The following is a 25,182-nucleotide window of genomic DNA, read 5'->3' as shown; positions in this document are numbered from 1 at the left end:
ATTGCATGCTACCATGACAACCGTGGGGGAATTGATGCAGCAGGCTGGATTAAAATATAATTACTGTGCTCATAACTCATATACACGTCAATTTAAAGCTCACACACCTTTTAAAGTCACATTCTTTGAGCTGAGATATGAATATTTGGTGACTTGATTTGTTTTAAGCAAAATGTATTGCTATGTTATGCTCATTATATTTAGCACACCCCTTATGGTTTGAAATGTATTGTATTGTACTGTATTTTGTATATTATATGATGATGTATACTTTAACTGTGGGTCCCTGTTCACGAGCTGAGTGCTTCTAGGGATAACCTTTTTGCAGAACTAACTCTGATATAAACAAAGGAAACAATCATGTAATACAAACTTATGACTGTCTGTAAATGAATAAATAAACACATAATTAAAAAAAAAAAAAAAAAATCACATCCAGAGGACACTGCCCCTGTCAAACGAACAAATGTTGTAGTAACTCAGTAGGAACCAATTTAATGTCATTTACTCCAAGTCACTTTCGTCAAATTCAATGATTTTGTTGATTATGAATACACATTTTTGAATGTGTATTTTTGAAAAAATTAATGAGGACTCCAATCAACTCTTACACCAGATGTGAAATGTATGATACTTGATGACATTGCATGCACCACATAATTCCAACGTGAAAGACTTACGGTCTGCCAGGATGTTTGCTGTTAGTCCAGTGTAAAGCAACATGGAGACAAAGTGTGGATAGATTATTAAGAGGCTGTTCATTATATTAGGGACACAAACATTTACAGTACTAAATACCGTACTTTCCGGACTACAAGTCGCTACTTTCCCCAAGCTTTGAACCCTGCGGCTCATACAACGGTGCGGCTATTCTATGTTTTTTTTTCTTCGCCAATTATGGATAAAGTACTAAAATGATCCACTTTAAGAAACTGTTCAAACTTAAAGTGTTTGCAAAGTATAAGGTGGAGGAATTATGCAAAAATGTTATTAAACTTATTAAGGGTCAATTGAAGACATCAATGACTTTGTTTGATCTTCTGTTTTACTGCTGATTACAGGCACCATTGGGAAACAATTAAGGTATGCAAATAAAGATTTAGAAACGCTCTCTATGTAAGTATCTCATTTCACAACGCACTGGAATATATTTGCAGGTGCGGCTTTTAGTTCGGAAAATATGGTATGCATAGCTTGTGATTATTAGTTTCAACCTATGAGTAAAAACTAGACAGCTCGTTACCATGGTGAACGATAACTTACCTGTTTGGAGTTTTCAAGTGATGAGCAGAGAGAAAGAAGACAAAAATATTAATTGTAAAAAAAAGCTAACAATGAAAATGCAAGAGAACTGTTGAATTAGTTATTAATTAATTTAAAGTGAACACACGCATTTGTAAGTGCTATAAAAGGGGAAAGTGGTAGGATTAAATAAACTCTGCTTCTTCCTACTCCATGTTGTAATGAAAAATGGTAACATGTGAAATATGTGATGCATCATATTTTAACTGTATGCATGTTCGAAATAAACCTAAACAACAAGCTTTCACTCAAAACAACACACATACACTTATGACTAATCATTTCTTTTTTTTCATCAACTTACAATGTCTAATGTACAACATACTTCAAGAATATACCATGTACAGTATATTAAGAGAACAACAACAAAAATAAAAGCTAAAAACTCTATCAAACTCAAAATTAATTTGTTTGACCAGGTAAAAACGGGCAAAAGCGAAAATTTCGAAAGAATGGTAACATTTCACCCTAACAAAATCATGGATAACTTGCTCAAATTGCGACACGACCTTGCATTTCATTACAGTACGTCTGTGATGCATTTAAAGCGGCGCAGCATAGCGAGCTTTGTAGCAAGCTATCTCTGTGAAAAGTAGCTGTAACTTTCATTTTAGCCAAAGTCTGACAGCAAAACTTGGACTGTATACTTGTGTGCATCCAACTTGAATCAAGAACACTATTATTGCTTGGATGATGATTATTTCAGTGGCGTATATACTATGAGATTTAATTTAACTGGGTGCTACAATAAATGTCTTCCTACAGCTTGCAATTAAAAAGTTGAAAAGATGTATATATTTGTAGTAGCCAAATGAGCAGCACGGTTCATGAATAATCATTCCTGAATTAATGTGAGCTTTATTGTCTATATCGGGGGTCAGCAACCCCCGATATAGTCGTTATTTGTAGCCCTCCAGTACCTAGATAGAGTATATAGAGTCGTACCTTGGGATATGCGTTTTTTGAATACGAGTTGTCTCTTGGCTCATAACGAGTAACCATTTAGGTTACGAACCTCACATCACTAGTTAGATCAGGGGTTCTTAACCTTGTTAAAGGTACCAAACCCCACCAATTTCATATGCACATTCACCGAACCCTTCTTTAGTGAATTTTTTATTATTTTTTAGTTATGTTTTTTTTACTGGTGCACAAAATGAACCGTACATGAACATCACCTTGTTCAAAGAACAAAACCAACACAGTGCATGAACTCAAGTAATTACACACTTGTAAATCAGATGGAACATTAGCGGTAACATTGTTTGGGGGTATCCATAATATGCCGATAGGGAGAAGTTTTTATTTACACGATGAGTCGGGTGTGTTTTGACCTCCGCCGAACCCCTGAGGCCGACTCACCGAATCCCTAGGGTTCTATCGAACCCAGGTTAAGAACCACCGAGTTAGATCGAATCCAGGTTAAGAACCACTGAGTTAGATTAACAAATGCCACATTGCACCCAATAGCATCAGACCAAAACATCTGGTCTGACTCGCGAGCATTATCTTATTGCGAGAGATGGACATAACTTTGTTTTTCCAAACGTGGAAAAGGAAGAAAGTGAGTGTAAAGGACAGTGTCACCTGTCTGTGAGTTTATCAAAGTGTGGCTGTTAGTCGCAGTTGTATAATAATTTGAGTTTAAAATTGGAACACTAACCGTTGGGATTATTACAGCGATTTATCATTTATAGCGGTAATTGTTACATCCTAAATATATGCACATAATACATTAGGAGGCGTTGATTAATGACATAAATGTGTGCGTGAATATGCTACCATCCACCAATTCTTCAATCTTCAATGTTCTATTGACTTTGAATAATTTGTTACAGTGGACATGAAGAGCGGTGGTGAGTGCTGCGTGGGAAAGTGTTTGTGTTTGTGTGTATGTGTGGGAAAAGTGTGTGCTCTGCAGGATTGTATAGCAAGCACACATCAATACATCACATCAATACAGGTCAAGAGTGCACTTTTGTGGGAAGATGATAAGGACACACAAAGAAGAGAGGGATGGGCTTCTCTCTCCGACTATTGACACAGGAAACCCGCATACATAAAAAATCACCACGGATTCTTTTCATACGCAGAATAATGCAAAACAATGATGTGTGGTTGACAAACTATGTGTTGATTATGTTACAAACGACAAAGAGAGCAATGGCCACCAAATGTACAATTTACATCATAAATACTCTTTGGAGTATTTTGGCCAGTAATCAATACTGTCTGTCATGATTTGATGGTGTGTAAGTGTAAATATACGTACAGTATGTGTTGCACATGTACCGACAATGTGATAGCACTGTTGCTGGGTAACTTACGGTCTTGAGGAACTTCGATGGTCACAGTTTCGCGCCATAGCAGCAGCTGTAATGACATGAAAGCCAAGGCCGCACGCCCGCATGGACTCAGCATGTCTCCGCTCTGACTGGCAGCTGTCGCCACTCCTGACGGACTCGACGCTTCTCCTGTCAGTCACCCTGACGCCTTGTGAGAGAGAGACAGACGGTTAGGAGGTTCGATCATTTCCTCCTCTTCAGACTGAGGTCTTGTGTCTGCACTGGGCCTGTGAGATTTTTTGACACAATTGATCATCACATTTCAATAACAAGATTAGAAAATGACATTGGAATTTAAGGAACTGCCCTAACCTGCTTTAAATCCTATTGATCGGACCACTTACAGTTTGATGATAAAGAATGAGTGCATGTTATTTTTAGTCACGGTGTAGCAGAGGGCTCCGTGCTTGAGCTATTACTATTTAACATGTTTCCATACTCCAGACAAGTCTTAACTGAACTGACTGAAGCCTCACTTGGCCACCAGGTGACCGAGGTCCGACAAGGGCCGGCCATTCGGGTAAACCAGGGACAGCCACATGGGCAGCGCCAATCCCTGGGTAGCAGATGCGCTCATGCTGTAAAAGTCTGTTTTGCCGGGATTCAGTCGTCTATTCTGGCCACATGGCAGAGGAATCGCAGCTTTTCCATCTTTATTACAGTGGCAAAGGTGGTGGGACAAATTGATACATCAATAGTGACATGGTGGATCCACCCATTGCAAAGGATGTTCAGGTGTAATGCATCAAGGCAGCTAGTGGTCAGTGTGGGAAGAGTCCAGGTTTGAGATCTGTACAGCAGCACTGGCACCAAGCAGAAATTGAAGACATGTATATTTTTGGATGTTCTAATCTTTGCAAATCCACCATACTCTTTAGAGGCGACCAAAGACACAGAGAGCCTGCTGTAGACGATGTGCAACGTAAATTTCTGACAACCAAGATCTGGCAGATAGTGAGGCCCACGTGCAAGGGCTATATGAGTAATCTTTGATTGATTGATTGATTGACCAAGCAAACTGGACATATTGGGTTTTATTGGAAAGGTAATTAGAAAACCACTTCACAGCATGCTGAAATAAACCAATCTTGTACAGTCTGTCTGCCAAAATGATATGGTCGACAGTATTGAATGCTTCTGACAGGTCAATTAAATAGAGCGCACAATATGTTTTGCAGTCCTACGCCTCAACGTCATTCACAACTTTGATAACAGTGGTTATAGTGCTAAGTTTCCTTCTAAAATCTGATTGATATTGAGAAAGCAGACCATAGGTGTCTAAAAAATATTTAAGTTGTTCACTATCAAATTTTTCAACAACTTTAGCTTGGACACGTAACATGCAGCGTCTGTAGTTATTAATTGCTGTGTGTGATGATTTACTACCACTAAAAAGATTTGCAACCGAAAAAAAAAACTATTATTTAACAAAAAAAAGATGTGAAACAAAAAAGTTTGGAATAAAAAATATTTGTAATCAAAAACTAAAATTTGGAACCCAAAATTATTGCACTCCAAAAAATCCCGAAAAAAGATTTAAAAAACAAACAAACCAAAAAAATGGAATCAAAAAAAGTAAATTCTTGATAACAAATTACGACTTTCACCTGTATAGTGGAAGGTTTTTGCCATGAAGCCCAAAATTTGGTCAAATTTGACGTTAAACTTCGATTTGGAGATGGCAAGAAAGACGCGAAAAAATGCTCATTTTCAGCCACTATTTTTTTCCTAACCTATGGGAGGATTGTGATTAATTCTTCATCTAAACGAGAAGATATAAACATCTCATCAGTCGGAATTCAAATCGAAGCAGACCTTGTACAGTAAGGGCCTAATTTAAGAATTGTTTGCGTGTACTAAAACAGGTGCTAACTTGATAGCACATGCAAAGCTAATCTACTAAACGTGTGCAAAGTGGATTGTGTCTGTTATGTGACCAGAAAAAGGTGTGCAATTCATTTTGCGTCACCTGTCATCCTTCACTAATATGCAGAATATATGCTGGTCCTCAAAACACCCACAATACTGGGACAAGAAGGAACAAATAAATTATACAACATGCGCAATATGATTTATCAACACTCATCACCGTTTTGTAAGCACTATTTAGCATTATATTTAGCGAGTCTTTAATGTACGTTCAAACTGACAGACTCGGTCCCCGTGCTGCAAAAACAGACAAATAAAAGAGAATCAGTCCTCATACTCGCATGTCAACATATTAGCATGGTCTGTCAGAAATAAAAAATATTAGACATATAGTCTATTAAGCAACATTCATAGCTATATGCAAAGGGCTTATTAAAACAACTTCAATGAATGCATTTCGGTGTCTGCTGGCATTTTTATTTAAATGATGTTTGCTTTTTATTGATAATATATATGATTAACATATCTCCAATATTTAAAAAAAATATGCATTTTTACGTGTCTTGAGCACAGTAAGTACAGTCTCTCTGCCATGAGCGCTAAAAAAAGGAAAAATTGGGTGCACTTTGGACTGTGTCTAAAATGTTCCAAAAAAGTGGTAGATGCCTTCTTCTTGTTTGAAAACACAACAAACGCCACAAAATGAATGTGCTGTGAATGATCGAGTGCCTCCGTGGTCATGCCTTATATATATATACATACATATATATATATATATATATATATATATATATATATATATATATATATATATATATATATATATACGTACATATATGGTCCAATATATATATATATATATATATATATATATATATATATATATATATATATATATATATATATATATATACATACATACATGGTCCAAAGACAGCCTGTTAACACTTGCTATGTGAGGAAGTGGTCCCCTGAATTGGAAGATGCCCTCAGAGACTGCTACAACACCACAGACTGGGACGTGCTGCTTCCACAGGGTGACGACATTGATGGGCTGACTCACTGTCTCACAGATTACCTCAACTTCTGTGTGGACGTGATCTGCCCTGCTAAGACTGTTCGGTGCTACCCTAATAACAAACCCTGGGTAACACAAGAAGTTAAAGCTGTTCTCAACAAGAAGAAAGCTGCCTTCAGGAGTGGAGACAGGGAGGCAATGAGAGCAGCACAGCGTGAGGTGAAACGACGCGTGAGGGAGGCTAAGGACAGCTACAGGAAGAAGCTGGAGCAGAAGCTGCAGCAGAACAACATGAGGGAGGTCTGGGAAGGTGTGAAAACCATCACAGGCCACAAGACAAAGACCAGAGCTGTTGTGGGGACAATAGAGAGGGCCAATGAGATGAATAACTTCTTTAACCGGTTTAACCAGCCCGTGTCCTCTCCGTCCCCCACTTCACATCACAGCCAACCCCTCTTCTGCTCCCCTCAACGTACCTCCCCCCCAGCCATGGCAGCACCCCCCTCCACCACCTCTACGCAGACATTAGTCATCTCTGCGGACCAGGTCAGAGGTCAACTGAGGAAGCTACAGCCAAGGAAAGCAGCAGGCCCAGACAAGCTGTGCCCCCGACTCCTGAAGACCTGTGCTGCAGAACTGGGCGAACAACTTCAAAGGATCTTCAACCTCAGCCTGCAGCTGGGAAGAGTGCCCACCCTCTGGAAGACATCATGCATCGTTCCAGTTCCCAAAAAGAACTTCCCCAGTGAGCTGAACGACTACAGACCAGTGGCGCTCACCTCTCATCTAATGAAGACATTGGAGCGGCTATTTCTCAGCCTCCTCAGACCACAGGTGCAACATGCCCAGGACAGCCTGCAGTTTGCGTACCAGGAAGGCGTTGGTGTGGAGGATGCTATCCTTTACCTGCTGCATCGAGCCCACTCACACCTGGATAAGGGAAATGGCACTGTGAGGATCCTGTTCCTGGACTTCTCGAGTGCCTTTAATACCATCCAGCCCCGCCTCCTTCAGGACAAGCTCTACAAAATGCAAGTGGACCCCTGCCTGGTTGCCTGGATTTCGAACTACCTCATCGACAGGCCACAGTACATCAGACTGAAGGACATCACGTCTGACACTGTGATCAGCAGCACCGGAGCACCGCAGGGAACGGTGCTGGCCCCTCTTCTCTTCACCCTGTACACCGCTGACTTCTGCTACAACTCAGAGCTTTGTCACATCCAGAAGTACGCGGATGACACAGCCATCGTCGGGTGCATCAGGGACGGCAGAGAGGAGGAGTTTCGGAACCTGGTGAGGGACTTTGTTGTCTGGTGCCACACGAACCTCTTGCACCTCAATCCGTCAAAGACCAAGGAGCTGGTCATTGACTTTGGGAGGTTGAGTCCACGGTCACAACCTATTGTGATCGAGGGAGTTGAGGTACAGACCGTGGACTCATTCAAGTACCTCGGGGTTTGGGTGGACAATAAGCTGGACTGGACTGTTAACACGGACCACCAGTACAAGAAAGGACAGAGCAGGCTGTACTTCCTCAGGAGACTGCACTCCTTCAACATCTGTAGAAAACTCCTGTGGATGTACTACCAGTCTGTGGTTGCCAGTGTTCTGTTCTACATGGTAGTGTGCTGGGGGGGCAGTGCATCTAAGAAGGACAGCTCCAGACTTGAGAAACTGATCAGGCGGGCCGGTTCTACAATCGGAATGAAACTGGACACACTGGTGACGGTGGCAGAGAAGAGGACTGTGGACAAACTAGTGAGCATCCTGGATGATGCCAGTCACCCTCTGCATAGCGTTATCAGTAGCCAGAGGAGCCTGTTCAGTGCTAGACTGCTTCATCCCAAGTGCAGGACTAATAGACTCAAAAACTCCTTTGTCCCACACGCCATTAGACTGTACAACTCCTCTCTGGGACGGAGGACGGGGGGTATTAGGATGACAGGGGATGCAAAACATTAACAGTGCAATACATTTTCATAACATGGTCACTACTGCCTACTTTGTCTTGTTATATTCTTATTTTACTGTTATATTGTTATTCCCATTGTTTTTATTCTTTTTGTAATATTTCTCTATTTTGTTTCCTTTTAAACCCCCATTATTTACTTTTTACTTTTTTCTTTAAATTGATCTCAACTCTGTACACTGCTGCTGGAATTTTAATTTTCCTGAAGGAACTCTCCTGAAGGAATCAATAAAGTACTATCTATCTATCTATCTATCTACATATGTAAAATATATGTAAATCTCCTGATGATTGAGGGAACCCCTCATGAAACAGTTCTGTAGAGATAAAGTAGTCTTGTGATTTTTTTTCCCCACACATACATATATAACATAACATATGTATGTATATATATATATATATATATATACTGTATACAAATACTGTATATATATACATATATATATATATATATATACTGTATACAAATACTGTATATATATACATATATATATATATACACACATATATATATATATATATATATATATATATACATATATACGTATTATACACGCAAAATCCTCATTTAAATAAGGTGTTCTACACAACTTTAGAATTGTACACGCAGCGCTAGTCGATCACATGCAAAATGCCTAGTAATAGTACACACAATTTCATAGATTGCACACGCTGTTTAGCACTTATAATTTTGATCTTAGGAAAATCAAGCCATGAGTGTTTGTTTTATTCTAAATATAGTTGTATTTTTTTGTTTAGCACTTAGCAGTACTGCTGCATAATGATTAGTGTTTTCTGTTTTGTTTTGTGTTGCACCTTCCAAAACTGGGAGCTCATCCTCCGTATATTCAGGCTCAAAAATATAAGGTTCTAGATTATAATTTTGGCTCCCAAGAAGTCTGCCATGATTAGTAGTGTTGTTGTTGCTGAGGGTGAAAAGAGAACATTGTGATGCGTCTGTGAAATTAATACAAGGCCGTACAATTACAATACATAAATATTACATCTTATCATGAATGTGCCTTGTTACTAGTTTACATATACTATATACTTACAGTGTGTGTATATAAAACTTGGATGGATGTTTTGGAATGTTTTTAGAACGCTTTATAGGTCGAATAAAGCGACATCCATTGGCCTCGTTGTTAGCTGACTCTTACTAGCGTTTATTTACGAGTTAGAGTGCATTAAAAACGGAAACAATTTAACATGTGCTTGTCTCACCTGACGATTGTGAATGATAGGCGACATTCTAAAAAAGTGCAGTTACCCTTTAACTGACACTTGTATGGTGAGAAGAAAAATCTATATTTTATTTCGCTGCAGAAGAACACAACAGCTTTTTAGCCTGAAGGCAGAGATAACCTGAAACCTCCTAAGCTATTGTATATAAACCATCTGGTGGCATGTCAATCAATACACACATGGTGCTTAAATAGGGAATCTGTCTCTTGGGAGCTAATAATGCCACCACTGGCTGGCACAAGGTGATACATCCCACTGTCACAGGTGCTGTTTGAGCTGAGCAAAACATGTCCACACATAAATGAAGACACGGCCTTCTGCACATATGCACTCATTCACCTGCACATTTCTCTGCCAGCCAGCAGTTCTGAAACCCAACTATGTGCTCCATATTCCAGCTAATTACTGAACTGATAGGAAGAGACTAGTGTTGTCCCGATACAAATATTTCGATACTTTTAGATACTTTTCTAAATAAAGGGGATCACAAAAAATAGCATTATTGGCTTTATTTTAACAAAAAATCTTACGGTTTATTAAACATATGTTTCTTATTGCAAGTTTGCCCTTAGATAAAACAGTGAACATACAAGACGACTTGTCTTTTAGTAGTGAGTAAACTCCTAATTTAGTCTGCTGACATATGCAGTAACATATTGTGTCATTTCTCATTCTATTATTCTGTCAAAATCATTAAGGACAAGTGGTAGAAAATTAATTATTAATCTACTTTTTAATTTACTGTTAATATCTGCTTACTTTCTCTTTCAACATGTTCTATCTACACTTCCGTTAAAATGTAATAATCACTTATTTTTCTATTGTTTGTACGCTTTACATTAGTTTTGGATGATACCACAAATTTGGGTATCAATCCGATACCAAGTCGTTACAGGATCACACATTGGTCATATTCAAAGTCCTCCTGTGTCCAGGGACATATTTCCCAAGTTTATAAACATAATATAAATTTTAAAAAAACTAAAGAAGATGTAGTGATGCTAAAAAATATTGACGTACTCATAGTAGTATTGACTAGATACGTTCCTGTACTTGGTATCATTACAGTGGATGTTAGGTGTAGATCCACCAATGGCCTTTGTTTCCATTTTGACACCGGTGTAGTGAAGCAGTTTTAGCTATTCCTCATTCTGCAGGGATGAAACTTGTAAGAAACATACTTTATTTGTCGCCACGGAGGCGAGGATAAGTGATTTAGAAATAGCTAAAACACAGCCGACTGTTGCTGGATTTTAGCTGCTAGCTAGCTAGCCATGTCTTAAAGCACCTCTTCCGGTGGGTGTTTCAGTGTTATAACTTCACCTTTATTGTTAGTTTTTAAGCCAAAATGCGTCCGTTCTCCCTTTTCTGTTTACACACTGTGTCTGCTTGTAAGTACTCTGTGATGTTGCACCACCGAACATGCTCGTCTGCTCGTAAACCAGCAATGACATGATGTGAGGACGACGGGGGACAGGAGGCAGTGGTGGACCAGTACTTTTCAGAGGCGGTATAGTACCGAATATGAATCATAAGTGTCGTGGTACTATACTAATACCAGTATAGCACTCGAAAAGTGACAAACCCTTGTAAACAAGCCTCTAAACTGTGTCACAGAGAGAGAAACCAACATTTTAAGGCTAGACAAAGCCTCGCACTGTAGGTCTCCCCATGAGTGGGACGTTCACAAATAGGCCATTGGCACAGGGGTTAGTGCAAGTGCCTCACAATAACCAGAATCCTGAGTAGTCCTGAGTTCAATCCTGGGCTCGGGATCTTTCTGTGTGAAGTTTGCATGTTCTCCCCGTGACTGCGTGGGTTCCCTTTAGGTACACCGGCTTCCTCCCACTCCGCACACCCCTAATAAATAAACATTTAGTTCCTAGTTTACATTTAATTATATATCAAACATTTCATTATCCAGGGTATGAATTTTAAACTAGACAAACAAGTCAATGGCGTTTTAAAATTGTGTTTTTATCACCTTCGTCTTTTAGTAAAGGTTAAACCGTTTTTATCTTTTAACCTTTTTGAATAAGTCGTGCATGCTTTTATTTCAAGTCGCCTGGACTACTGCAATGCACTTTATGCTGGCATTAGCCAAAAAGCTCTCTCCCGGTTGCAGTTAGTCCAGAACGCGGCAGCACGACTTTTAACAGGGGCCAGGAAACGTCAGCATATAACCATAATTCTTCAGAGTTTGCACTGGCTCCCTGTTCATTTTAGAATTGATTTTAAAACATTGCTGTTTGTTTTTAAATCTTTACATGGACTGGCACCTCAATATATCTCGGACCTCATCCAAATTTACATTCCTGCGCGCGCTCTGAGGTCCGAGAGCCAGTTCCAGCTCGTGGTGCCCAAGACCAGACTTAAGACCAGGGGAGACAGGGCCTTCTCTGTGGTCGGCCCTAAGCTCTGGAACACTCTGCCGCTCCATGTTCAAACTGCTTCCACAGTGGAGTGTTTTAAGTCTCGTCTTAAGACCCACTTTTATTCTTTGGCTTTTAACACTACGTGAGTTGTGTGGTCCTCAGTCCTCTGTTGTCCTCTGTGTTTTTTATACATTTTGATTTCTATTTTACTGTTTTAATTGATTTTACCCTTTAAAATTGTTTTTAATCATATTTGTTTTTATATTGTTTTTTTATATTGGTTTTATATTTATTTATTTTTTGTTTTTATTCAGTCATTGGTGGAGCATAATATTGTTTTTTTAATATTGTTTTTAACATGGCTGTGCAGCACTTTGGAAATGTTATTGTTGTTTAAATGTGCTATATAAATAAAGTGGATTGGATTGGATTGGATGATGAAAATTATGAACCTATTCTCATTTGCAATGCTGACCTCGCAAAGAGGCGGCGTTTACATTTTAGAGACGTTGAAGTGTGATGATAATCCATCATCGTCTCTCATTTACAAACAAAACTTAGTGCCATAGATATGCGCTCAACAGTTCATGCTTTTAACGTGTGTGGGCAAATGTGTTGGAACATAAATTATCATGTCCTGGCAGCTTTGCTGTCACCAGTCCATTCACTCGGTGCCAGTTCATTCCTGATGCTTCACCCTTCCAGTTGTGTTCATCTCCTCTGCTCTGGCTTCACTCACACTCCTTGTTACTGTGGCTCTGCCATGTAATCTTTAGTTGTCTCTCTCCATACCGTTTGTGTGCGATTTCTGTTTCGCCACACTTTTTAGATGTGTCCTGAGTTGTTTTTCTTCACTCCTTTTTGAGTTGTTTTTTTCTTTCTCTTTCTCCTCCGTGGCCCTGCGATGAGGTGGCGACTTGTCCAGGGTGTACCCCGCCTTCCGCCCGATGGTATCTGAGATAGGCGCCAGCGCCCCCCGCGATCCCAAAAGGGAATAAGCAATAGAAAATGGATGGATGGATGGATTTCTCCTCCGTGTTGGGGTCCTAATACTCCGGCTAAGGCAGGTCGTGACATAAATGAATGTTTAAATACTAAAATACTTTTCAACTGTAAATCATACGCGGGGAATGCATGCAACTTGTGGGCAACAGAGCAGACAGCGGACACAAAGGATGCCTTTAGTGGTGTGTCTTTTTGAAATTCTAAATAATTATTACTATTATTAGTAGGGATGTCTGATAATGGCTTTTTTGCCGATATTCCGATATTGTCCAACTCTTAATTACCGATTCCGATATAAACCGATACCATATTTGTAACAGAGTTAAAGTTGTTTATACCGCCATCCTCAGTGTGACCTGTATGGCTGTTGACCAAGTATGCCTTGCATTCACTTGTGTGTGTGAACAGACGTAGGTATTATGTGACTGGGCCGGCATGCGAAGGCAGTGCCTTTTAGGATTATTGGTGCTCTGTACTTCTTCCTAAGTTCATGTACACAGTGGCACTTTAAAAAGTCATACATTTTACTTTTTGAAACAGATACTGATAATTTCAGATACTACATTTAAAAACATTTATCGGCTGATAATATCGGCAGTGTATCGGACATCTCTAATTATTAGTTATAAAAAATTAAAACTGTAATTTGACGATGCCTTCTTAAAATGTTATTTGCTGCCATCAAGTGTCTACTTTTAAGTTGTCGCAATATATAAAAGGAGTAAATCTTCAATTCAGTATTTATTTTCCGATTTTTGCTAAAATCCTTTGCTTTTTGAGGTACCAGGTACAATGAACACTTTCAACATAGACAAATTCATAAAATCACAAGTTGATTTTTTACTTTAAAAAAATAAGCCTTAAAACATTGCAACTTTTGCTGCAACTTTTAAAAAACCCATACACTATAGCATCAATTAGAAAAAGAGCTTTTAGCTAAAACTATTAAAGTGTCACATACATGATCTAAGATCAAAGGCCAATTTAAAGACACAAGACAGACACAAGAAGACAAGTATGTCCCTAACAACTAGATGCAATGGACTCCGTTTGGTTCCAAAGCACAAGTCCTTACAGACTGAATGACACATCCTGTGTTAGCATCTATCTCTGACCACTGATTATCCCAGATGTTCTTGGGGATTAACTTGATCTTACTTGAGTCCCATGTATACCAACTGTTCAATTGTTCTTTGACTCATCATGAAGCCATGTTTGTATTTATGGAAGAGAAACAGAGCAGCTGCGTTAAACAATCTGGACTGAACCATTACGATCGATTCAATGCCTGAGAGTACAACAACCTGATTATTAATAACATTCACAGACCTATCAGACAGTGAAGTCATGATAACAAAAGCATATTTAAAATTCACAATATATTGCTAAGCTGGTTATCTTGTCATCAAACACAACCATGCGATTTATTGCTGTGGGCAAATTTACATTTGAGTTATTAATCCACAAAGAAGATCTTCTTTGTATTCATTGACATGGAGATAATGTTTAATTCCTTACACTGACAAAGAAGATCAACGTGCAAAGCTGAAGACTAACTTTCTGTGAAAAACAGTGACCAGATCTCATGAACTTGACAATGTTTTTCCTTTAAGAAAAAAGATGTCTCGTGGGCACAAGACAGGAGCCCCTCAAGCAGCCCAAAGACCATTAAAGTTAAAGTTAAAGTACCAATGATTGTCACACACATACTAGATGTGGCGAAATTATTCTCTGCATTTGACCCATCACCCTTGATCACCCCATGGGAGGTGAGGGGAGCAGTGGGAAGTACCGCGCCCGGGAATCATTTTATGGTGATTTAACCCCCAATTCCAACCCTTGATGCTGCGTGGGGAGTTGTTAGGGACATGGTAATGGGTCCCATTATTATAGTGTTTGGTATGACTCGGCCGGGATTTCAACTCACGACCTACCGATCTGAGGGCGGACACTCTAACCACTAGGCCACTGAGAAGGTTTGGCACAAGATCGCTGCCATGGCTGGTACACTAAGTTAATTAGTTTGTTTGTTAGTTAGTTTATGGTGATTTAACACCCAATTCCAACCCTTAATGCTGCGTGGGGAGTTGTTAGGGACATGGTAATGGGTCCCATTTTTATAGTGTTTGGTATGACTCGGCCGGGATTTGAACTCACGACCTACCGATCTCAGGGCGGACACTCTAACCACCAAGCCACTGAGTAGGTTTGGCACAAGATTGCTGCCATGGCTGTTACACTAAGTTAATTAGTTTGTTTGTTAGTTAGTTTGCAAAATAACTCAAGAACACACAGACAGATTTTCATTAAACTTTCAGTAAATGTCCGAAATGGGATAAAGAACATCCGTGTGTCTAAGCTGTCAACCCAATGTACACCCACAGAGACAAAGACTATAGATGTATTGGGGGCGGCATGGCGTAGTGGGTAGAGCGGCCGTGCCAGAAACCTGAGGGCTGCAGGTTCGCTTCCCACCTAGTGACATCCAAATCGCTGCCGTTGTGTCCTTGGGCAGGGCAATTCACCCTTTGCCCCCGGTGCTGCTCACACTGGTGAATGAATGATGAAAGAATGATTGGTGGTGGTCGGAGGGGCCGTAGGCGCAAACTGGCAGCCACGCTTCCGTCAGTCTACCCCAGGGCAGCTGTGGCTACAGATGTAGCTTACCACCACCAGGTGTGAATGAATGATGGTTTCCCACTTCTCTGTGAGCGCTTTGAGTGCCTAACAATAGAAAAGCGCGATATAAATCTAATCCATTATTATTATTATTATTATAGATGACAGACAAGAGTTCACTTTCATTATAGATAACTTAAAACATTATGGGCACATTTTGGAATAAACTTTCTGGAAATGTTTGAAACGGGATAAGGAACAAGTGATTATATTTTGGGGCTGATTCAGATTTGAATTCAGGACTTTTTTTTTTTTTTTACTATAGGGAGCTGTAGGTCTTTTTTTTCGACATTTACCTTGAATTCATTTATTTACAGTACTTTTATTTATTGGCTGGCAAGGTATCTGACATGATTCACCTTGAAGTTATAGTATGTATGTATATATGCTCCAGCCTATCTTGCCGATTGTATTGTACCGTATGTCCCGGCAAGAAATCTGCGTTCAAAAGACTCCGGCTTATTAGTGATTCCTAGAGCTCAAAAAAAGTCTGCGGGCTATAGAGCGTTTTCCGTTCGGGCTCCAGTACTCTGGAATGCCCTCCCGGTAACAGTTCGAGATGCTACCTCAGTAGAAGCATTTAAGTCTCATCTTAAAACTCATCTGTATACTCTAGCCTTTGAGTAGACCTCCTTTTTAGACCAGTTGATCTGCCGCTTCTTTTCTTTCTCCTATGTCCCCCCCTCCCTTGTGGAGGGGGTCCGGTCCGATGACCATGGATGAAGTACTGACTGTCCAGAGTCGAGACCCAGGATGGACCGCTCGTCGGGACCCAGGATGGACCGCTCGCCTGTATCGGTTGGGGACATCTCTACGCTGCTGATCCGCTTGTGATGGTTTCCTGTGGACGGGACTCTCGCTGCTGTCTTGGAGCCACTATGGATTGAACTTTCACAGTATCATGTTAGACCCGCTCGACATCCATTGCTTTCGGTCCCCTAGAGGGGGGGGGGGTTGCCCACATCTGAGGTCCTCTCCAAGGTTTCTCATAGTCAGCATTGTCACTGGCGTCCCACTGGATGTGAATTCTCCCTGCCCACTGGGTGTGAGTTTTCCTTGCCCTTTTGTGGGTTCTTCCAAGGATGTTGTAGTCGTAATGATTTGTGCAGTCCTTTCAGACATTTGTGATTTGGGGCTATATAAATAAACATTGATTGATTGATTGATGTATTCATTATCATTTCAAATGCAATATCATGACATATTCTTTATCCACCACATGGACATTGAAAATACAGACATCCATATTTATGTTTAGTTTTTTTTCACACACAATTTATGTGTCTAGCTCAGGGGTGTCAGACGTACGGCCCGTGGGCCAGAACAGGTTTTATTTGGCCCGGGGGATGAGTTTGCTAAGTATTAAAATGAGCCAAGATTTGTGAATGAAACAAACTGCTATTCTAAATGTGTCCACTAGATGTTGCAATATCAATTCTTTGTATCTTTGTAGAGTATGCTACATATGTAAAAAATAAAATAAACCACATGATCTTAGTACATCAGTCGAGGAAAATTAGCATCATGTCATTTGTAATGTCTTAGAAAAAGACTCTAGATAAATGTTATCCATATATTTATTGACAAATATACATAAATAACGTCCTGTAATTTGATTTTGGTATTATTTTTTTTATCTTGATGGATTGAAAATTAACACCAATGAGTTGACTGATGAACATAATCACATAATATATTCAGAAAATATAAATAACGATTAATAAAGGTAGAATATTACCGCAACATTTAAGTGTAAAAACAACATTATGATGTCTACATTTTCAGAATGTGCTTTTTCTATTTTTAAACAAAGAAAACAATCTGAAGTTGTCTTTATTTTTAAGTTATCGTGCCGTAATTTTACCAGTAAAGCCCACTAGGAAGTGGATTTTTATCCATGTGGCCCCCGATATAAAATGCGTTTGACATCCCTGGTCTAGCTGATTAATTCACAAAAGGGCCCCCGTTATGTAAAACCAACTTTTCTTACCTATTGGTACTTGCTGATGTGTATTTGGGATCTGCATAAATCCCGAAAATTTGAAATCAAATCATGGAGGCATTGCGGAGATATTTACATAGAACAATCTTGCTTTCCTTCTTAGTTCCGGTAATTTACCCCAAGTGTGACGTCAGCGTTTTATCCATACATGGTATAAATTTACGTAAAGGGCTTTGCGCGAGAACGTCATTGTAGTCAACACTGCAGTCAATAAGCTCCATATTTTTTGATATCCTCTTGTTCTTGGGCAGACTGGCTTGTAAATGCACATGTATCCTCTGCTGTTGCCATTTCTTACACAAAGTAGCAGATAATCTGTTAGTAGACTCACTAAATGCTCACAAAATGGTGCATATTGAGGAGACGGTCAGAAAGCGGCTGGAAAACGGTCTGTAACACATAATCCGTTAATCATTTTGACCAAAGAACCACCATTACATGTAACATTTTGAAAAAAAACAATAGTATTATGAACCCTTTAAGTGAGTTACTATCAGCTAAACAATGTTAGTATGATCATCTTTCAATCAAAGGAATAAGACAAGCATGTTTACGTATTTTTGCTAGATACCATTTATTTCAAACTGGCTTAAAATGAAACTTTTTGTGCACTTTCCTGCTGCACTATTTACAGTATTTTTGTTTTCCTAATAGAAGGGTTCTTAGTTGCATTTTGCCGGCTGTCTCTGTCCATACCAACAATGCAAACACCAAAAGAGGATGATTAATATGCTAACACCAATCAGACAATTTAACTTTTGGGATTATACGGTACATTTACAGTAAATTTAAATTCATTTTTGAGTGGACAGCTCAGGATGAGTTAGGCCACAGTAATAAGACTTACACAAACTTAATAACTTTAATCAACTTTTTATTCACATGCAGTTCAAAGACTTACCGAATGCTGATGTGGTCACAAATATTTTGTCTGCATCCAATTTTCGGACCTGATGACACAGAATAAAACCATGGTGAAAACAGGTTATGTGATTATAATATGAACAGAACACATACTGTAAACGATAAACAGGAAAGCAGTAATGATGAGAAATGGCTCTTTGAAGCAAAAGACGGGGGCCAGCTCCTGATTGGAATTGGAAAAAATATCTACGGATGCTTTTTCAATTTTGTTTGACCTATTTTTTATTTATATTTTGTTGCCTTGTGTGTTTTGCAGTGATTCTGTGTTGTTTCTCTTCAAATTTTTTAAGCAGAAGAAGCACTAAGTTTAAAACTGTGAAAAGCTCCATGACAAATACAAACCCCGTTTCCATATGAGTTGGGAAATTGTGTTAGGAATACAAGGATTTGCAAATCATTTTCAACCCATATTCAGTTGAATATGCTATAAAGACAACATATTTGATGTTTAAACCGATAAACTTTATTTTTTTTGCAAATAATCATTAACTTTACAATTTGATGCCAGCAAAATGTGACAAAGAAGTTGGGAAAGGTGACAATAAATACTGATAAAGTTGAGGAATGCTCATCAAACACTTATTTGGAACATCCCACAGGTGTGCAGGCTATTTGGGAACAGGTGGGTACCATGATTGGGTATAAAAACAGCTTCCCAAAAAATGCTCAGTCTTTCACAAGAAAAGATGGGGCGAGGTACACCCATTTGTCCACAACTGCGTGAGCAAAAAGTCAAACAGCTTAAGAACAACGTTTCTCATAGTGGAATTGCAAGAAATTTCGGGATTTCAACATCCATAATATCATCAAAAGGTTCAGAGAATCTGGAGAAATCACTCCACGTAAGCGGCATGGCTGGAAACCAACATTGAATGACCGTGACCTTCGATCCCTCAGATGGCACCGTATCAAAAACCGACATCAATCTATAAATGATATCACCACATGGGCTCAGGAACACTTCAGAAAACCACTGTCACTAAATACAGTTCGTCACTACATCTGTAAGTGCAAGTTAAAGCTCTACTATGCAAAGCGAAAGCCATTTATCAACAACATCCAGAAACGCCGCCGGCTTCTCTGGGCCCTAGATCATCTAACATGGACTGATGCAAAGTGGAAAAGTGTTCTGTGGTCTGACGAGTCCACATTTCAAATAGTTTTTGGAAATATTCGACATCGTGTCATCCGGACCAAAGGGGAAACGAACCATCCACACTGTTTTCGGTGCAAAGTTGAAAAGCCAGCATGTGTGATGGTATGGGGGTGCATTAGTGCCAAAGGCATCTGTGAAGGCACTATTAATGCTGAAAGGTACATACAGGTTATGGAACAACATATGCTCCCATCTAAGCGCCGTCTTTTTCATGGACGCCCCTGCTTATTTCAGCAAGACAATGCCAAGCCACATTCAGCACGTGTTACAATAGTGTGGCTTTGTAAAAAAAAGAGTGCGGGTACTTTCCTGGCCTGCCTGCAGTCCAGACCTGTCTCCCATCGAAAATGTGTGGCGCATTATGAAGCGTAAAATACGACAGCGGAGACCCCGGACTGTTGAACGAATGAAGCTCTACATAAAACAAAAATGGGAAAGAATTCCACTTTCAAAGCTTCAACAATCAGTTTACTCAGTTCCCAAACGTTTATTGAGTGTTGTTCAAAGAAAAGGTGATGTAACACAGTGGTGAACATGCCCTTTCCAAATAATTTTGGTGCTGTAGCAATGAAATTCTAAGTTAATTATCATTTGCAAAAACAATAATAAAGTTTATGAGTTTGAACATCAAATATCTTGTCTTTGTAGTGCATTCAATTCAATATTGGGTTGAAAAGGATTTGCAAATTATTTTATTCCCTTTATATTTACATCTAACACAATTTCCCAACTCGTATGGAAATGGGGTTTGTAATCAGAGCTCGTTGTTATTTTACTGTACAGTTTTTATTAATGATAACTCCTAATAGTAATAAATAATTATGAGTAGAGAGAGAAACACCCCCAAAGGCTTCCTTATTGTTCGCTGTCTGCTCTGTCGTCCACAAATTGCAGACATTCTCCATGTTTGTTTTACACTTAAATAGTGTTTAACCATCTTGAACACATTTAACGCCACACGTTACCAGCATTTGAACTGTTGAGAGCGATCAATAGCGCACATTTTTGTTGGTAAGTGAGAGACGATTGGAGATTATTATCACACTTCAACATCTCTAACATGTAAATGATGCATCTTTGCAAGGTCAGTATTGCAAATGAAAATATGTTCCTAATTGTCTTACCCTGGATAAATAAATGTTCGATATAGGAATACATGTAAACTAAGAAGTAAATGCTTGTATACTACATTACCCAGAAGGCTTAGCACTTTAAATAGGAACAATACGTAGATCTGAGCTGTGCGGGAGGAGAATTGTGCCATTTGGGCAATAAGTAGTTGATAACTTCTTACACGTTGTTGTTCCAGCTTCATCAACAGAAGAAACAAACATAAGTTTTGATTAAGCAGTTGATACGTGCTCAGAGTCAAATTCCATTTGCGAAAATGACTCCGAATGGCCAAAATGTGTAGGGCACGTGCTTACACTGGACAAAGAGGTGAGGCCGCGCGCAATTTGCAGGGATTCATTTAATTGGCATGAATTGGCGCCATTCAATACAAAAAAAATTATGAGTTTGTTATTTACATTAGTAATTCATTTACTTCATAATTTCACATTGTTGTTGATTACATATATTTAAGCAACAACAACAAAAAATGAAGCGCCGAAAGATTAGATTTTGATTTTTTTTTAAAAGTCGACCATCTCAATCCTCTCACTATTATACAGTTTATGAACAGGACAAAAACAGTACAGATGAATAGGTATACAGTATATGATTAAAGTTACATTAAAGTACCAATGATTGTCACACGCACACAGTAGGTGTGGCTAAATCTTTCTCTGCATTTGACCCATTACCCTTGATCACCCCCAAAGGAAGTGAGGGGAGTAGTGAGCCGCAGCGGTGGCCGCGCCCGGGAATCATTTTTGGTGATTTAACCCCCTATTCCAACCCTTGATGCTGAGTGCCATGCAGGGAGGGAATGGGTCCCAGTTTCATAGTCTTTGGTATGACTCGGCCGGGGTTTGAACTCAGGACCTACCGATCTCTCTAATTACAAGTCAGAATTTATACAGTAAATATGAATAGGTGTGCAGTATATGAACATGACATATACAGTAAATATGAATAGGTGCACAATATATGAACAGTCTGCGATTAGGTGGGGACTTGTCCAGGGTGTACCCCGCCTTCCGCCCGATTGTAGTTGAGATAGGCGCCGGCACCCCCCGCGACCCCAAAAGGGAATAAGCGGTAGAAAATGGATGGATGGATGGATATATGAATGGTACATATACAGTAAATATGAATAGGTGTACAGTATATGAGTAGGACATATACAGTAAATATGAATAGGTATACAGTATATGAACAGAACACATACAGTATTTATTAACAGGGTCACTGAGTGGAATTGAGCCTAGGCTAAGTGCAACTCAAGTCAGACCAGTCAACCACTCAACCATCACAGATTGCATGTGTTCCATGTTCAAAACAATCCAGTTTGAAGCTATCAGGTATTCAAGTGAAAATATACATCTATTCGATATGCAATCATCGTGTGTGGGGGGATTTCTTTCTCGTTATTCTCTGCTGGCAAAAACACAGAGACATAAGCAGGAGGAGACATGAGCAACGCAAACGCCTCAGGTCTGTCTGCCACTGAGTTGTTAGGTTTTTTTTTTTAGACTCTGTGCTTTCATACACTCGCCTGTACGTCAAAGGCTGCCCTTAGCATCTCAACATGCTCCTCCGCGCTTTCTTCTTGTGTATGTTAACACTTGTGGAGACACAAGAGCACACATGACTGCAGGACACCTTTAAGAGACTCTAAAAATAATACTATACCGACACTACACACACACACACACACACACACACACACACACACACACACACACACACACCCACGCACGCACACACGCACACACACACACACACACACACACACACACACACACACATACAGGAATTTGAATAGCATGTACTTCCGAATACAAATCAGACATAGAGATCCTTTATCGTACCATCTTAATTTGACTTAAACACAGATCCACAAGCAAGCGAAAACATTTATAATATTTAATAGCTCAGATTTAAAAAAAACAAAAAACAATGCCAATATTATCTAAAAATTATGTCAAATCTGGAAAAAAAGAAACCAGATAAAAACAATGTGCCAGCCGCAGAGACACTGCCCCTGAGCATTATAGAATGGATGAATTATGTACAAAACAATTGCATCACACTGTAGGATTAGCAACGCTAATTATGCAGGAATACACAAACATGCAAGTGATGTACCTCATTAGGGTAATAAAACTCAATTTAAGATAGAGAATAATTCATGTATGTTCCTAGCAAATACAATTCTACAACTCTGCTGATCAGCACATGCAAGTAACACAGACTCAGGGCGTTCAATCGATCACAACTGGACTGCTTGGTCAGACTAATGCTGACCAATCTAAGTCTATGAGCATGAACTGATGAGGTCTACTCGGGTAAGAGACGAAACGTATTCCAAGACAAACCAAGCAGTCCAGTTGCGATTGAATGCGCTAAGATATTATCACCTGGATGAATGACAACATTCAAAGACAAGTAACATAGACATAACAAGCCTGATCTACTAAGGGTTAGTGCATACTAAAACACGTGCAAACAGGCAACGCTAATCTGCCAAACTAATATGCCGAGCACTGCGTCTGTTGAACGGGCAAAATCGTGCGCAAAGGTTTTGTATCGGGGGTTCCTTTGAATGATGGAGACGTTTGAAGGCGGGAAATATTTTTTCATCTGACGCCAAACTTGCTAATTTCCTCCTCGATAGGCAAGTAAGGCGTTTTTTTTATTACTTGTAACAAATTGAAATGGACATTTCATATGTAAACTATATTGTCCAATACAGTCTAAGATCTTGTCTAACAAAGCTAGTATGTTCGTGCAACGAATGCTTAGCATGCTACCCCGGTCAATTGGAGCATACACATCGACATACAGGCTAATGGGGGTATTATACGCCCGTTAGTCTGTATGTAGATGCGTAATCGAACTGACAGAGCAAAATATATTTGAGACAAATAAATGTTGATATAGGTAGTGTGGCCAAGATCTTCAGCTCTCACTGGATCGGTTCGCAGCTGAGTGTGAAGCAACCGGGATGAGAATCAGCACCTCCCAGTCCGAGTCCATGGTTCTCGCCCGGAAAAGGGAGGAGACCCTGCCCCAAGTGGAGGAGTTAAAGTACCGAGGAGTCTTGTTCACGAGTGAGGGAAGAGTATATCGGGAGATCGACAGGCGGATCGGTGCGGCGTCTTCAGTAATGCGGACGCTGTATCGAGCCGTTGTGGTGGAGAAGGAGCTGAACCTGAAGGCAAATTTCTCAATTTACAGGTCGATCTACGTTCCCATCCTCACCTATAGTCATGAGGTTTGGGTCATGACTGAAAGGATAAGATCACGGGTACAAGCAGCCGAAGTGAGTTTCCTCCACCGGGTGGCGGGTCTCTCCCTTAGAGATAGTGTGAGAAGCACTGCCATCCAGGAGAAGCTCAAAGTAAAGCCGCAGCTCCTCCACATCGAGAGGAACCAGATGAGGTGGTTCGGGCATCTGGTCAGGATGCCACCAGAACGCCTTCCTAGGGAGATGTTTAGGGGACGTCCAACCGGTAGGAGGCCACGGGGAAGACCCAGGACACGTTGGGAAGATTATGTCTCCCAGCTGGCCTGGGAACGCCTCGGGATCCCCCGGGAAGAGCTAGATGAAGTGGCTGGGGAGAGGAAAGTCTGGTCTTCCCTGAATAGGCTGCAGCCCCCGCGACCCAACCTCGGATATGCGGAAGAAAATGGATGGGTAGTGTTAGTGCCTATTTCGTTGTCAATATGCTGATACACTGAGGAAATGGGTTCCAATATTAGCACAGCTGTCATGGCAATGTGAAACGTATGGAGACAGCCAAATCACATGATAAAATAATTCCTCATTTGAGTTTGCATATTGTGGACTACATGTACAAAGTTATATGGCTATCTGAAACATTTGAGACAGTAGCCTATAGGCAAAGCTTGGTAAAATGGTTGTGCATTAGGCTGCTAAACACACTCTAGTTATTTTCACCAGTATAACCATTACTAGCGTTGGTTGTAGTTCGTTTTAGTCTTAGTTTTCTGATAGTACTGACAATAACCATATGATTGTCATTTGTTGTGATTTGTACGCAATAAGACATACATCTTCCTGAAAATAGCCTAACTTCTGTGTAAAGTGTGTCGGTTAGAGATTTGTTATTGCGAAAAAGCTTGTCTATTCAGCAATTATGGTTCCAGCACCTCAACCCCT

The 25,182-nt window shown here is 39.9% G+C and overlaps 2 protein-coding genes across 20 annotated transcripts in view; one reads left to right on the top strand and one right to left on the bottom strand.

Moving 5' to 3' along the window:
- The window catches only part of LOC133535094 (calcium/calmodulin-dependent protein kinase type 1D-like), a 510,841-nt gene that overhangs the window by 233,795 nt on the left and 251,864 nt on the right, over positions 1–25,182 (top strand). The gene's annotated exons all lie outside the window — the stretch shown is intronic.
- Positions 1–25,182, bottom strand: part of nfasca (neurofascin homolog (chicken) a) — a 179,776-nt gene that overhangs the window by 71,530 nt on the left and 83,064 nt on the right. For 17 of the 19 annotated variants that reach the window (XR_009802139.1, XR_009802138.1, XR_009802140.1 and 14 more), the window contains 3 exons: positions 18,714–18,762; positions 3,630–3,795; positions 681–698 (listed from right to left, as the gene is read on the bottom strand). Coding sequence is in view for 16 of the 19 variants with exons in the window: in XM_061874515.1 (XP_061730499.1) it covers positions 681–698; positions 3,630–3,723 (112 nt within the window). In the remaining 3 variants the exon portion in view is untranslated. Of the gene's footprint in view, positions 1–680; positions 699–3,629; positions 3,796–7,313; positions 7,599–18,713; positions 18,763–25,182 lie in introns of those variants that run through there. The other 2 variants (XM_061874519.1, XM_061874520.1) reach the window with 2 other exon arrangements.

This window comes from Nerophis ophidion, linkage group LG16 (assembly GCF_033978795.1).
Source record: "Nerophis ophidion isolate RoL-2023_Sa linkage group LG16, RoL_Noph_v1.0, whole genome shotgun sequence".
In the NCBI taxonomy this organism is placed as follows: Eukaryota; Metazoa; Chordata; class Actinopteri; order Syngnathiformes; family Syngnathidae; genus Nerophis; species Nerophis ophidion.
The sequence above is the reverse complement of the archived record's forward strand: the minus strand, read 5'-3'. Positions and strand labels throughout refer to the sequence as shown.